The sequence below is a fragment of the Primulina tabacum genome, chromosome 1, assembly GCF_025594145.1.
Source record: "Primulina tabacum isolate GXHZ01 chromosome 1, ASM2559414v2, whole genome shotgun sequence".
Lineage (NCBI taxonomy): Eukaryota > Viridiplantae > Streptophyta > Magnoliopsida > Lamiales > Gesneriaceae > Primulina > Primulina tabacum.
Genome location: NC_134550.1, coordinates 57358356 through 57374142, shown reverse-complemented (window position 1 = coordinate 57374142; position 15787 = coordinate 57358356). Strand labels below are relative to the sequence as shown.

The 15787-nt window shown below is 35.3% G+C and overlaps 3 protein-coding genes across 4 annotated transcripts; all 3 read right to left on the bottom strand.

The window, feature by feature from the left end:
- Window positions 1-297: 297 nt before the first annotated feature.
- On the bottom strand, window positions 298-5944 carry LOC142553734 (uncharacterized). 2 transcript variants are annotated; one of them, XM_075664202.1, is made up of 8 exons: window positions 5594-5944; window positions 4894-5196; window positions 4475-4660; window positions 4272-4373; window positions 4064-4135; window positions 3855-3971; window positions 1381-1650; window positions 298-1305 (listed from the first exon to the last, which is right to left on the bottom strand). In XM_075664202.1, the coding sequence occupies exons 1-8, from the start codon at window positions 5828-5830 to the stop codon at window positions 493-495; spliced, it is 2100 nt and encodes a 699-aa protein (XP_075520317.1). In that variant the 5' UTR covers window positions 5831-5944; the 3' UTR covers window positions 298-492. The 2 variants fall into 2 exon arrangements, with proteins under 2 accessions (XP_075520317.1, XP_075520309.1); XM_075664194.1 differs by having other exon boundaries at window positions 4894-5219; window positions 5587-5943.
- A 1640-nt stretch (window positions 5945-7584) lies between these two features.
- Window positions 7585-8360, bottom strand: LOC142520318 (flowering-promoting factor 1-like protein 2). Its single transcript, XM_075623322.1, has one exon. It carries the CDS (start codon window positions 8242-8244, stop codon window positions 7903-7905), a length of 342 nt encoding a protein of 113 aa, XP_075479437.1. The 5' UTR covers window positions 8245-8360; the 3' UTR covers window positions 7585-7902.
- A 2572-nt stretch (window positions 8361-10932) lies between these two features.
- On the bottom strand, window positions 10933-14854 carry LOC142553727 (uncharacterized). The gene is made up of 7 exons (XM_075664182.1): window positions 14364-14854; window positions 13182-13234; window positions 12567-12659; window positions 12263-12486; window positions 11657-11723; window positions 11412-11525; window positions 10933-11300 (listed from the first exon to the last, which is right to left on the bottom strand). The coding sequence occupies exons 1-7, from the start codon at window positions 14782-14784 to the stop codon at window positions 11226-11228; spliced, it is 1047 nt and encodes a 348-aa protein (XP_075520297.1). The 5' UTR covers window positions 14785-14854; the 3' UTR covers window positions 10933-11225.
- Window positions 14855-15787: the final 933 nt, after the last annotated feature.

Here is a 15787-nt window from a genome sequence, read left to right as displayed (position 1 = left end):
AAGATCTGTAACGGAGTGGGATGACAAGTCTTTATCACATCAGATTCTATAACCCAAAAATGAGATACACAACAGATAAAGAACAATTACAAAACCCAACCCAATTCATACCATGCACCGAACATTGACTCTATATATATAACATCAGAAAAATGTCACGGAAGTCGTGATTCGGTTGTCCTTGATGAATGTTCCACAGTTACCCAGGGAGGTAATCAGAATTCAGACTAGGCCGTGGTGGCAACTATTAGGTGAAAATAAAGCTTTTCTCAGAGAAGATAAAAAGTGCAATTAGTGTTGGCAGGCTAAGTACTCGACAAAACATTTAGCAGCAAATGAACTAAAGCAGCATCCTACCAAGTGTTTTAGGCCTACCGAGTTAGGAATACAAAGCTTAACAAGGAAAAAAGTTTCTACAAGTTAAAAAACAGAAGATACTAAGAAAACAATGTCTATCTCCCTCGGATCATTTGTTATATTACATAATAAATTTCATCGATTCTGCGAAACAAACGGCTGACTAGAATCATATTGTTGTGGATATGCAGTAGCAGCTTGTGGTGATGCACTTTTTGCATAAGCAGCAGCCACAGGCGCACTTCCATAACCACCAGACTGATCATAGGTGGGCTGAGTTTGAGATGGTTGAGCATAAGCCCCTACTTGACCACCACAAGCAGCATCTGATTGCCCTTGATATCCGTATCCAGTATTACTGACAGAAGTTTGTTCAGCATAACCAGTTTGAGCAGCTGGATAAGAACCGTAGCCTCCAGTAGGTCCTGGCTGAGGATATGCAGGAGGCTGTTGACCATACCCTGCAACAGGCTGCCCCCCTTGTGCGGGATAACCAGAAGCAGGTGTCATGGCAGGGGGTGCATGACTGTATCCATCACTAGAGACTGTAGAACCATAGGGAGGATATTTTGGCTGCATCTGTCCACTCGATGGATACTGGTAGGACTGTTGAGATGGTACATTTTGACCATATGATTGAGCACCTTGATGAGGCATGGCTCCAGGTGGACTAGGCCTGGGTTGACCATATTGTTGAGGATGGGTTCCCTGGGGTAGCATGCTGTACATTTGTTGCTTACCATACTGGTCTTGTGGATCGTACCCTGATTGTGCGCCACCTTGAGCATATGATGTTTGCTGCGGACCCATGTGCCCAAAATGCTGTTGAGCAGAATGATGATCGTATTTAACTTCATTGTACCCATGGCCATAGGGTTGGGCAGGTGTTTGAGAATAAGGTGGTGGATGACCATAGTCAGGACCTTGTTGTCCATAGTTGTAATTGCCCTAGTAAATGAGGAAGGAATTGTTCAAAATAAAAGGGGCCCGAATGGACCAAAAAAATTTACATAAAACACCAACCTGAGGTGACGGCCCTCGTACTGCTGCTTGGGGCCTTTGTTCCCAACTTGAACCAAAGTTGCTTCGAGGACCCTGTTGGGGAGGATAGTTACCGTATGCCGGAGGGGGATATTGTGAACTCTGAGATGGATATGGTCTTCTTTGTGGATACTCATAAACCGAGAACTGTCCATGATGAGGACCGCGAGATCCCCATTGTGAAGTAGCATGTCCACGTGGACGAGAACTTTGCTGACCGTACCCACTAGAGTGAGGCGAGGGCCTTGAAGTCTGCACAAAGCAAATGAGTTTATATTAAAGAATTCCATATCCAGTAACAACAAAAACTCTGAATTAACTGACTGCAGGATCCAATGTTCGATCTGTAGTCAAATGCACCTCAACACACAAGACACCTGACCAAAAATACACATTGTTGGATAAATCCATAGTTACTATGTATTAATCCACATAGAACAAACAACATAAATCAGCACAGAGACGATATACTTCAAAGAATTCTGAAAGTATGATGTAACATATCAGATATAAATCAATAAAAATTGTCTATATCAAAAACATAAATCACAAAGATGCAACGAGAATACAGCTAGAAAGCATATCTAAGTTTTGAATGGAAATAAAATAACAAGTCAAAAAATATTTCCAAGATCAAAACAAAACCTTGATGCTTAACATGTTTATGATGAATCAGAGATTCTTTTATTACAAAAAACAAAGCCCGCGAAGACGAAGTATTATAAGAAAAGACAGCAAATTTCAGGAGGAAACAAGATAGAAGTGCTATTAGAGAGAGAGCTCTTTGTGAACAACAGATCCATTCTCTGTCTTCAGAATTAGAGCCTGAGCCATGTAAGCAACTCCTCAATCATTTCACATCTAAAAATGAACTGATTAGGGTTCTCAAAATTCTTTTGCCTTCCTTATTTTGCTAATTTACTGCCTAATGCGGACCAACTCATTAACTAGCTATTAAACTCTTAGATCATGTTTACGGTATAATAGAAACATACTTCCAAAAGTCGGATTGGAGAACGTGTGGAACGGAATTTCCTACCGACGAATTCATGTCATGTCGGAAAGTGTTGGAACAATTAATTTTTCAATATTATGTGGCTATTTAAATTTTCAAAGAAATCATAAATTGGGTTAGAATATAATATCAAAACGGAATTACGAACTTCAAAAGGAAACCACCTCCGCTTGGCTTCAAAAGGCAAAACATACAAATCAAACTTCAAAGCATAGGAAAAAGAAATCTATTTATTCTCCAACACATGGCATGACATTATTTGATTTTGGGCAAATAGAGCCAAACTACTTGTATACAGATGATTTGACTAGACATGGCACCGCTTTCTAAAACATCTGAAAGATATGATATCAGGCATGCCAGAGCCTTATTAGTATTATCAGTTTCTAAGTCTTGAAGCAATCTTACCAACCATTAACATCCTGCACTGTCGAGGTCTAATGCTTGATACATCTCTTCTGGGGATGAGATTGAATAGTAGTTGTCTACTGATACACCAACAAGGCAATGCGAACCGGATGTGTAAGGTAAAGCCAAATCTGCATTTTTAAAGCCAACCAATTCGAAATCGGCACCTTCAAGATAAACAAATCATGCCAACCGATATTTTATTTGCATTTCAGATCTTCGTAACAGCATTCAAGATTCTTGATAGGCATGTGTAATCATTGGTATTCAATTAAATATCTCTGACCATGGGTAGCCATAAAAAGGTATGCTTGACTCAGAGAAGGCATCAGATGTTTGTATAACCCACACTAGCTTATTAGGTTAACCATGTTTAGATACGGGTCAATAATGTATCATTGCTTCCACATATGAAGGTTGGCAATTGAGTAATCCATCAACCATCAGTACATTAATTCAAACAGCACAGTGAACTATTTATCCTTAATTTTATCATATGCAAAATTCATCAAACAATAAGATCTTTAAATGTCATAATGGCATGGCATAAAAAACAACAGATATCCAAGAAAACCAGAAAGTTCTAAAGCTAGTAGCAAGATTTATTTGTCATCAGTTAACGTAATATCAAGAAGATATTTCATATCCATAAAAATACAATGTCCTAATAAAGCCAAATATCATCAATTCCTCGAGCTAAAAGCAGATACTTAGCTGCACTGCAAGGTTCAAGCTAAGGCATAGCAGTTTCTTGGGAAATAAACAATGAAATCACAAGGATATTTCACCAGATATTACATGATAATGAGATATTTCACCAGATATTACATGATAATGAGTGTGGTTGTAATCAAGAGATAGAGACACGAGATAAACAAATCAACAATATGAAGAGGCATCGGAAAAAATAAGAATGTGCATTTAACACCTAATTATATAAGGATCCAAGAGCGGGAGCTTTCAAAAAAAAATTAAAGTAAAAACTTGTGTAATACCGTAAATATGCTAACTGAAGGAGAAAACCTGGACAAACCTGATTCATTACATCTTTCATCATATCTATTGCAGTCTCGATCTGCTTTTTATTGCCAGAAACACGGACAGTCCTCTCCGTAGGTTGGTTTTCTTCAGAAAGATTTTGCTGTATCAACTGGAATCATAAGATGAGCAAAACTGTTGGTACAGTGGTAATGAAAAACTTGGTTGTGCTCATCTGAAGGCGTGCTGATACGAATCTTCTACCTGAATGCGAGCCCCGGATCTTGTCTGTAGGTTCCTGATTGTTTCCCCGCCCTTTCCAATAATTATACCAACCTAAATCACTCAATGAAATTAAAAATACACAATGAGCCCCAAGAAAAGTTATACAGTCAATCAACAAAGAAAACAAAAGGAAGAGGGGAGAGGTGCAGAGAGCAAAAGATATTTGTATAATAAAAAATTTAAAAACCTTCTCAATTGGTACTTGTATTTCGAGTTGTTCTCCACCTCCAGCAGCCTGCACTGTGTTGAATCCCCTAGCAACAAGGGACGGAGAACCTCCAGCATCAGCCTAGAATACAGAACATCAGTAGCTTCAATTAATGTATCCACGTACCATGAGCAATAGGACAAAGTATAAAAGCTCGGTGAAGTTAAAAGAAAAGAATCTACTTCAGCAATTACAGCCTTTATCAAATTCTCAGCCCTCTTAATGTTTTCCAGGGTTCCAGTCAGCTCCAAAGGTCGTGCGGTAGACTGTGGGTCCGCTTCAGCATCCTTCATGATCTGAATTTTGGCACCAGAATTATCTTGCAGGGAGCGAATGGTATCTCCTGCCTTGCCAATCAGAACCCCAACCTGTAACAACAAAAAACAAAACAAGTAGTTACGATAAATATCTAGAGGAAAAAAGGAACTGTGTGATGGAGTTAGTTCAAGCGTCCACAAGCAATGCGTGGCCTTTCCACCAAACCAGGAGTTTGTAGTATAAATGTAAAATAAATAAGGGTCCTTAACTCCTTATTAATTTAAACAAGTTGGGACAACATAGCAGTTGGAATTGGGCTTTATCAATCCCTTCATTAGTTCACCTTGTCATTGGGAACCTCCATTTGGCGTGAAATAATTTGTGTCCCAGAGACCGACTGCAGCTCATCAGAAGGAACATTTTTCTCTTCAGGAAGTTCCTTGGGAGATTCTTCGACTTCAGCCTTTGATTGCTTTGGTTCCTCTCCATTTTCAGCCTCAGCATCCTCATTGAATACCCGTTCTTCAGTTACAGCCTCCGAGGATTCTTTAACAGGTTCGTGGGCGTCCAACACCAACTCACTGTTGTCAATTGCAGCCTCAGATTGCTCAATTTCCTCATCTTTCAGTTCACCACCCTTCTCCTCCTCTTGGTGTCCATTCTGTGAAACTGCCACAAAAGCTAATGAGCGCAGCTTCTAGATAAATTCCTATCCATTTTCGCTTTTTAAAAGTAAAAAATCCAACAACACTGAGAACGCCACATCCAAGGAAAATAAGATTAACGACATAGAGAATAATTATATGAAACCGACAAGCCTTCGAATTAATTCTCTCATCAGTTTTCAGCTAAAGTGCAAACGACCATTAGGTAACAAACTTTTTGACGAGGGTCACATAAATACTAACACATTTTGTCACATCCATGAATGTACAACCTGTATAACCAAACAGAGCGGTAATGAAGCCGAATTACCAAGGTCAACCATTAATGTAAAACCTGTATAACCAAACAGAGCATAATGAAGCCGAATTACCAAGGACATCTGGTTCGTTAACATCAGCCTCCAAACGCGGCCTCTTTAGCTCCACCTCATCGGCACCGCCATTTTCTTCTTCCTCCGCGTCGTTCTTAGACGAGTCAGGATCCGATACGGCTTTGGACGGAGACTGTGTAGTTGATTCTGGCGCGAGCGCCTCCAAATCTTCGAGCTTTCTTTTGTGGTGATCGGTGAGTGTGGGGCTAGGTACGGGTGACGCAACCAATTCCTCCTCCGCCATAGCTTTTTTCCGGATCAGATGAGTGACTAGGGTTTCCGAGAGCGGTTACTATTCTCGTGTGTGCTTTGTGATTTTTTTCAGGACGGGAAGGGAAATACCAACCTCTTCTAACCGAAGGAATATTTAATTATGATGAACAGGTCAGCTGGGGTTAGGGCATCAAATGGCAAGCGGGTTAATTTGGGCTTTTTGATTAGAATTTTAGAACACAAGGCCCACATGTAGTAAAATGCGTAGCCCAATCAATTTACAAGAGAAACCCAAGTAACAATCTAACATTATGTTTGGTTGGATTAAAAATTATATTTGGAATTGAATTTTAGATTTAAAATTCGAATTTTGTGTTTGGTAAATATAAATGTTATTTAAAAATTTAATTTAATTTTTTAAAATAATTATATAAACCATATTTTTATAAATAGTTTTTTCCTTAAAAATGAAGAAAATAAATTTTCATCAAGAGGAAATTGAGGGAAAAAAAGTTAAATTTTTTTATATAAAAATTAATCTTTCTAGCGTTAAAAAATAATGGAGGTTTTAAGAAGTATTAATTTACTAATTTTTTAAAAAAATAATATTTTTGACATAAAAAGTAATACTTTTTCAGTGGTAGGCAGATATACATGTCTCACAAAATTGATCATTTTGTTGATTTTTATGGAAATGATATTTACAAATTTTTAAAATGAGCTAAAAATTTAACATTAAAAATAAATTATTTTGCCCATACCTAAATCTCATGCTGAAGGATTTGATTTAGTTAAATCTAATAAAAATTTCCAAAGGTTTTATTATAATTATTAATTTTTTGTAATTCAATTCCCTTATGTTGCATTTAGATGAATGAATTTGAAATCAATAGATTTCGAATATACTTTTATTGTTAACAATGAAATAATAAATGAAATTTTAAATCTATAACTTATCTATTTACCCAAAGTATAATTAATTTCAAATGCTTTCAGTATTGGGTGAACATGAAATCCATCGTAACAAGTAAATTAACGGATTTGAAGTTTATGATATTGCTTAGCTAAAACTACAAAAATACATTTGAATATATTTGAAACTCATGGATTTGAAATAAATCAATCCAAATACAACCTTAGATAATTTTTCTTCCTATGGTTGATTTTCACCATAACCCATCCACTTATTTCCAAAAGATGCATATATCATGTATTATTAGAAAACAAGATGATTACTAATTGTTAAAATAAATTTAACAGAAAGTACGTAAAATTGACTTATTCATATATTGGGAGCAAGTTGATAGGTGGGAGGTTGGTTCATACAAGTTGTGTCAATTCTTTGAAAAGGGACATGTAGCTCTAACTTATAGAATTGGTATTCCTCAACGAGCCCCGCCTGTAGGCAAATGACATGTGCAGAAAATGCAATTTTAGGGTGAATCAAGTTCACGTTGATACCCATCCCCCATGCCTTCGCATTTTAGGGACCTTTTTTACCCAAAAAATAAGTTCTCTCCCGTAAATCAAATCGAAAAAAGTGTAAGAAAGTTTTCCAATACTAACGTGTGTGTGTGTGTGTGTGTGTAAATATGGTAGAAAAAACAATCTGCATATTGGTAGAATCAATTACAAATTGTTAATGAAATATTTTTAATATTATTTGCAGATGTTTATAAAAGTAATTATGATTTTTTTTTGGCAACTTTGTGAAAGAAAAATCAATAATAACTTTTTAAAAATATTTACACACACTACATTAATTTGATATTATATTACAGAATATATATATATATATAGACTTACATGCACAAAAACTTAAAAAAGATGATGTTTATATGCACATGCAGGAATTCAGAGGTACACGAACGTATACCTAGACAAGTAATCTAAGTCTCCAACCCCTATTACGAACTTTATTTCAAACCAACCGAAAAAAAAAAAGGAAGAAAGAAAACCCAACTAAATCTTAGTTACAAACAGCACTTACGACTCATGCATGTACTCTGAAACATAAAACTAATATATTGTACAAAACCACAATAATATATGCATGCGCATGATACATATTTCTATGCCTGCATCTTGGAAATTTAGAGGATGTCAGTTGTCCCGGACATGGAAGATATTTGGGTTCTTGATGACGATATCGTACATGTAGATGGAATTGAATCTGGAGAAGTCCCATGGCAAGGATATGAGATCTATGGAAGAACGTTTGTGGAATTGGAAGAGGCCCGGATCCCCGTCGTAGTATCTCTCCCACCCTAAACCAGTCAGAATCTGCTCGAGAAAACCGTATGATGAAACCAATTGGCCTGTTGGTAAGTGAACCAATACCTTATTTTTCGAGCCGCGTCTTCCGTCCGATTCATACTGATGATCTGATGCATTTTCGACCAGTTGCATTACTCCGTTGTTTTTGAATAACCACACACCAGACATGATGATCTTCTCGATATATAATAGGGGGAAATATGAATCTGCAAACAAGGGAGAGGACTGTTTAATATATTGGAAATGAGATTGTGCTTGTGGTGGACACGATGAAGAGAGGAAAGGCTGGAGGGGTATTTATATGCGTAATTGGGACAGAAAGAACAAAGTAAGAATACTCTTGCATTCACTTGGTATAATTGCCAGTGGATGAAAAGAGAGCTGATGTTGATATATTCATCTAGTGGATATATATACGACATGGGCTATGATCATCTAACCTTAAACAAAATAAAATTTTCGATTCAAATGTAGGATAAGATCTCGAGTTCGAGATTCAAATATAACAAAATCTTCTTTTTAACTCAAAAAAAATTGTAAATCATTATTTGATTTTATATCAAATTTAAGTTTTGTTCCTAAAATATATTGGAACGTCTACTGACTCGCCAAATTTTCGATCCATCAGTCCATTTGTATATTTTTATGGGTAGAAGGAATGGATAAGCTGCTCGACTTTTGGTTAGATATGTGTGTAATATAAATAGATATTGTAGGATCCATTCGAAATTTTGAATAATAGTAGTGACTCTTTCAACCTTTTTTATGATTTGAGCGGGCGACGACAAAAAAGGAGATGACGAAGAATCTGTCTATGTGTGTTTTAACTTAATTTTCAATATATGGGGAATCTGGAGTTGTCTCTTAGAGTGTGTGTGTGTGTGTGTATAATATCGACACAAGGAGAAAACAAATTTGTAGGTTGAAAAGTCAATATCGATAACTCAATTTGTTACGCCCACTTAGATCACGTGCTCCCACGCTTGAAGACAGTGATACGTCGGAGCAGAAGCTGGAAAGATATAAAAATTGTGCACGAAGGGGATCTTCATTGATGTTACTCTTGATATTCACTCTATGCATCTTCATCTACACACACACACATATAATCTAATCTAATTTAAATAATATCATATCTTTATGAATACCGTATTGTAATTAAGATTAAACAATTAATCAATCACCCTTTTTTTTCTAAAAAAAAAAAGTGAGAGTTTATTAAAAATCCATCAAAATAACCAATTCCACCATTACATGGACCACACCACACCACACCCTTCGTAACATGCACTGTATTTTCCTTATTTTTCTTCTAAAATAAAGAAGGCTTGCATGCAATATACATGAATATTGAGGAGAATGATCACATGCAGTCACATGGAGAATGTTGTTTTAATGGTCCAACGTCTACAGCGTAGCCTAGATCTCCAATAATTCGTCGTTGGGGGTATACTTGTGTAGTACCACCATATCCACGACGTCGTTTTCTAAGTACACGCACGCCATTGAGTGCCGGGAAAATTCGATATAGGATAAGAGAGGGGATGATATATCTTTCAATAAAAAAGAACCATATATATATACATAGTGATCCGTTGCATTCCTAAATTTCATCTGCAAAAACACACGTGAGTCCAGAGAGTACAAAAATATTTTTTGTGTTAGTCAATGACTGCAGAAAAAGAATCTGTTTAACACAAACTGAACATATATATAACTATTGAGACGAATATTTATCGTTTATGGTCTTATTATTTTATAAATTAAATATTGTCACTCGAAAATATTGTCGGTAATAAAGTCAAATAAATCCTTTTACGATGATTCGGACCAATCGCCAATCATTGTTCCTGATTTGGGGTTTGCTTTGGAATTTTTAATATAATGGATAAGCATTTAAAAAATATAAAAAAAAATTTACAATATCTTAATATCTTTGAAAAATTTAAATCAATCATGATTATCAAATAATATAATTGTAAAATTTTATTCATATCATATTTTATCATTTGCTTATCATGTGGATGAAGAGAGATGTTTAAGGACGTGTTCAATGGTTCATCTCATATGTCTTCGTCTCATGTTCTAGCAGTGGTGAGATGAAGCTATAAAGATGATATTGAAATATGAGTTTTATTTCATTAAATAATTTTAGATTTTAAAAACAGAAGAATTAAAACAAAATTACAAATAATTAAAAATACAATAACACATAATTAAATTTTAAAACACGATAAAAATTACACAAATAAAAAAAAACACATAATTAAAAATTGCACATGATTAAAAGGTGCACAAATTCTACTATGAATCCCATGTAAATTTCCGATCAAGTCACTTTGATATATTTTTTCTGATTTAGTATTAATTGGATTATTTTACAATATTTAAATATAAAATCATTTTTAAATTAAAATTTATTATAAAATACGTCCAGATTTTTCTGCCTTCCATTTTTTTAAAAAAAAAAAAAAAAAAAACACACACACAAATTGTGGAGCACTTCATCCCGCGTAGGGTCTTTGTATAGGACCCAAAATCTTTATTGAACAAGGAATACATCCGAGTGCTATATCCTCGGTCATTGGAGGCGGCCGAGGATTACAGCGGGCTATGAACCACGCGAAGCCGCGCTCATCGCACTGCCTCATTTCCCAATGCACATGCTCTTATGCAAGTGCACATATAGTATCATCATGAAACAACTGATGACTAAAAAACTAAACAAAATGAATAAAAATTATGCATCATCCTCCATTTATAGCAAACTGTTAGTTTATTAATCAACTCTAAAGCGCAAAGCTATGCCATATTATGAAATAGCGCTGATTACAAATAATATTTTGGAATGTCACATTAAAAAATAAGAAATACTTTCATTCTCATTACTTCTTCAATTTAAAATATAAAAATATATTACAAAACCTAAATAATACCACCACTATAAAATGCGTACGTAAAAATTGCAAGCAGCCATCACAGGATGTGTATATATATATATACACACACTTTGCAAATTTAGATGAGAAAACATCTACATATCCCTTTAACTAAGCCTTTTGTGGTAGATAGATAGATAGATACAAAAGAGGCAGAGCAAATTTCCTCGATCAAATGAACTCCGATATACATACAACCATCTGACAAAACTAGTACAACGTATCTGTGATAAGTTGAATTACGTTTTCGCCTCCATCCATCACTCCGATGTCTTTTATGGCATCCTGGATTCATATTGTACATTGAATAGAAGAAGAATAAGTCAATATATTTTCAGCTTCGAACGTTCTATGCATCAAAACTGTGTCCAGCCATGTCCGTGTGCGCGTACGTACCTTAGCTAGGCGTGTAACGTAGGTAGCAGCGATTGCTGTTGCTAACAGCCCTAATCCAAGTGTCAATAGCTGACCATCCCCTCCACTGCCCAGCCCTACTCCAGATTCTTCTTGCTGCAGATTAATCAAATCCGATACAAGAAAAAAGGGAACGTTAACTACTTGAATGCTGCTCAAAATTTTCAAGAATATCAGAATCTTTAAGTGACGCGATGCTTCGTATAAGATGAACAAGTGAAACTCACAATAACTGCTCTGCCAAATGCACCAGCACTCACATATGCCCATGTTCCAGGAAGCATACCTAACCAACTGCAAATACAAAACAGCATAGCCGAATCTAAATCAACTTATTTAATATTTAATAACATGTTTGTGATACGGCTTCAATACATTACATATTTCTCTTTATGCAACTTAAAAAGTTTTTTTTTTTTTTTAAATACAAATAAAAATGCATGGTACTCAATGACATGTAATGTACAAGGTCATGAAGGAATTATTTTCATCAGTTGGAGAACAATTTCCAGCTGATTATCATGTCTTGCAAAGTACAGTTGCAGTTTAGCTCTAGTAACTGGGGGTCATATTTAGATATGTAAAAAGAAAAGGATATGCTCTACTGTCAAGGCATATGCGCTCTAGTAAATAAATGAATAGAGCATTCATAATTATTATTGCTTAAGTACCTATGTCACAGCTTTTAAAAAACAAAAGACAAAAAGAAACTCTATTTACGTATGATAACGCAAATCACAATAGTTTAAATGTGTAATATATAGCACAAGCACACCAATCATTTAACTGGAACTGAACAAAAACTAATAGAAAGAAAAGAAGATGATGCCGACCTTCCAAGCACATAGGGTACAAATTGGACAGATGTAAGTCCGTATAGGTAATTTCCAAGAGAAAAAGGAAGCAACGGGCTCAATCGAAGAAGAGTAACAACCCTGAAACTATTTTCCCCAATAGCTTTGTCTATGGCAAGGAATTTTGGGTTTTCTTCAACTAGCTTAAGAATGCGCTCACGAGCAAAATATCTGGCAATTAGAAACGCAACACTTGCTGCAATCTGAAAGCAGATGGAATGCAACGTTTGATACCGAGATACATTTTTTCACAGACTCCAATAATTATAGATTGCAGACGTACCGTGCCACTGATTGAAACGATAATAGTCCCAGTAAACGAACCAAACAGAAGACCAGCCGACAAAGTCAAGGGGATGGCTGGTATTGCAAGTATCTGCGATGAAAAATAACACATCATTACATGATAGATTTGTAGCAGTGTCATATATACGAGAAAATTAAACGGTTCCAGCATTCAACTGAAGAAAGGGATCTATGGAAGCAATTCAACAAGAACTAGGGAGGATGTGACAATCACAAGATGGAAGCTAACGGCTTTTTAATGGCATTAATTTTGCTATTTTCTGCATGGATCAAGAACATGACTCGCAAGGTGCGATATGTCGGCTATAGTAATTCAAACCAGTTTTCATGTTTTCACTTTCCAAAAGTACCTGTTAAACTTCACCAATTCCACATAAATGCCCTAAACTGTTCTGGTCTGTCAACCAATTAAAAGTTCTTTGCTAGAAACTGTGTTTGATGAAGAAAGAATAGCCAAAGATAGAAACTAAGGTGGGAATTCAATTCCCTATCAAGTAATTTTGAGTAAGCTGAAACAGGGGTGAAGTGAGCACATAACAGACTACTTCCAACTACATGATATGCCCAATAAGAGGAATAAGCAGATTCTTACTTCTAATCCTGAATAAACTGCAACAAAAAGAGCGTATCCAGCTGGCCCATAACCTGCAATAGAGCAGTCCTACGAGAATTTGAGGAAGAAATATTTCTTTCTATATTAATAACATATAAAAGAAACATATGTTTTTTCTTAAATTTATAAGATGTGACTATCCAGAAGCTGATAAAAACGATCCAGACTCGCTCTAAGCAATGACTTCTGTTGTGATTCATAGGTGCTTCAGAATAGATTCATTCATCAAACAAGTCGGCATCATTTTATTTACTCCAGCAACTGACCATTGCCACTAAAAATTAGATGAAGCAACTGAAGTTGGCAGTGTTATTTCATCATCAGTTATTTAATGCAAAGAAAAGGGACCTAAAGGTGGTGCACAGTGAACCATGAATGTGAATTCCGATACAAAAAGATCAAAATATTGGTTTGGTGGATTTAATTAGTTAGAACACCAAGCAGCAATGCAAAATTAAATTAAATTATACTCAAATTTCAAAGTACGATTATCCACAATAGATTTTCCAATAAAACCAGCATATATCAGAATCTAGACTTGCATTTTTTTTTTGCCATCAAAGTGGCCAACTTGTGGAACAGACCCCCACCAAGCAGCAATATTGACAGCTTGTTCTGCTAAGTTTATAAGTTAATTAAAACAAGTTATGAAACATTCAACTTATTTTTTAAGATCATGTAAGTTGAATTCAAACAATATAAATACTTATTCTTATATCCTAAATTATTTACAAATCAATTTTTCTTCTCTATTCTCTTTTAATCTTTAGATCATTTGATTTTTTCTTTAGTCTCTCGTTTTTTCATTCCAAGTGACTTATCTTATCCAACATCTTTAAAAGCTTAGTTTTACGATATCATACAAGCTTCAAACAATATCGTTTCCGCTAAATCTAGCAATATTTTGATTCCAAACTCAACATTAACCCAATTTCATCAAGACAACAGGAATTGCAGCAAAAGTTGACTAAGTCAGATACCCAGCAGAAGAGAATAAATCACAAATGAATTGCTGAAGCTCTTTGTGAGAGCCAACTACAATATACAATCCACCAGGTAAAAACTTTCCACATAAATCAATTTAGCAACATAAATATCCGAACCAACGATCAAGCATAACCATCGAAAAAGGAGACAGAGTGAACAAAGCAAAAACATTACCATCAATTATGCTAGAAAACTGGGTCAAGAAAGCATTGATCTGATCCTTGTAAACGTATCCCACAGCCCCAAATCCACCAACCACTCCCACAAGCAGGAGTCCAGCCAAGATTGTGCCTTTAAGAGCAGCCCCTCCTCCGCTGGAGGTGTCACCATCATTTTCTCCTTTTGGGTTGAAATTCAAGATTTTACTTGCATTATCTGGAGTCTTTGGATGGGTCTGCTGCCGTTTCTTGATCTGTTTGAGGGCGCAGTATGGCTTCAAGAAATGAAATCGACTGGGTTTGATTGGGAACAATGGGAAGTATAAGTACGGCCATTGTTGGAGAGTGATAGACGGGGAAAAGGAGGAAGAAGGGAAGGCGTGGCACAGTGGTATCGATGGTGCTGATGCGGTTCTAACTGAAGGAACGGTGAGCATTTTACACCGATCACTGTGGAAGGATAAAGTTGGTACTGCTTCTCTTTTTCTCCTCCATTTATTATTTTTATTTATTCATGTTTCTAAGTTGTTTTTTTATATATATTTTTTGATGACTTGAATATTCGTTAATGTAATAGTTTGTAAATTATATTAATAAAGTAGATCATATTGGATAAATTTTATTAGATAAAACTTGTAATCATTGATAAATGCTCACTTAATTTACCAATTCAGAAATTTTTTGAAACGTAAATTGGTTTTTTGGATCTTGTTGGAAGAGGGTCATTTCATTCCATAAGCTTCTAGCTCTGGAGAATATAGTAGCAGTATCTTCTATTAATTGTGACCACATTTGCCAATTGTCGTGGTTTTCTCTTGGCTGCCTTTGGATTTCAACAGTTATCTAAATGATAATTTTTTTGTTGGCATTGGAAGCAAGTCTATAGCAAGGTAACGTTTCACACTCGATTGAAATGATTAAATATTGAAAATATTTTAAAAATTCATTCAAAAAATAATTAAAAAATACATTATAGAATTTATTTATCCGAACAAATTGTTATCTTAAATTAGCTTCAAATTTGTTATTTCAAATACAACCTTGATGTATATGTTTTTTTTTTTTTATTATTTATGGTGAATTGGTAAGTGTGATTTGTTAGTTGAGTAACACAAGCTAAGCTCATCGTCAACCTCAGCTCGATAAGACTCACTACGAATCAATAAGCTAAAATATACTTGAGTAGGTATCTTGTGAGACGGTCTCACGAATCTTTATCTGTGAGACGGATCAATCATACCGATATTCACAATAAAAAGTAATACTCTTAGCATAAAAAGTAATATTTTTTCATGGATGACTCAAATAAGAGATCCGTCTCACAAAATACGACCCGTAAAACCGTCTCACATAAGTTTTTGTCAATATACTCTGGATACGAAATTATTAGAATTTTGTATAAATCTAGTCTATTTGAATAAATTAGGACATTTGTATTGT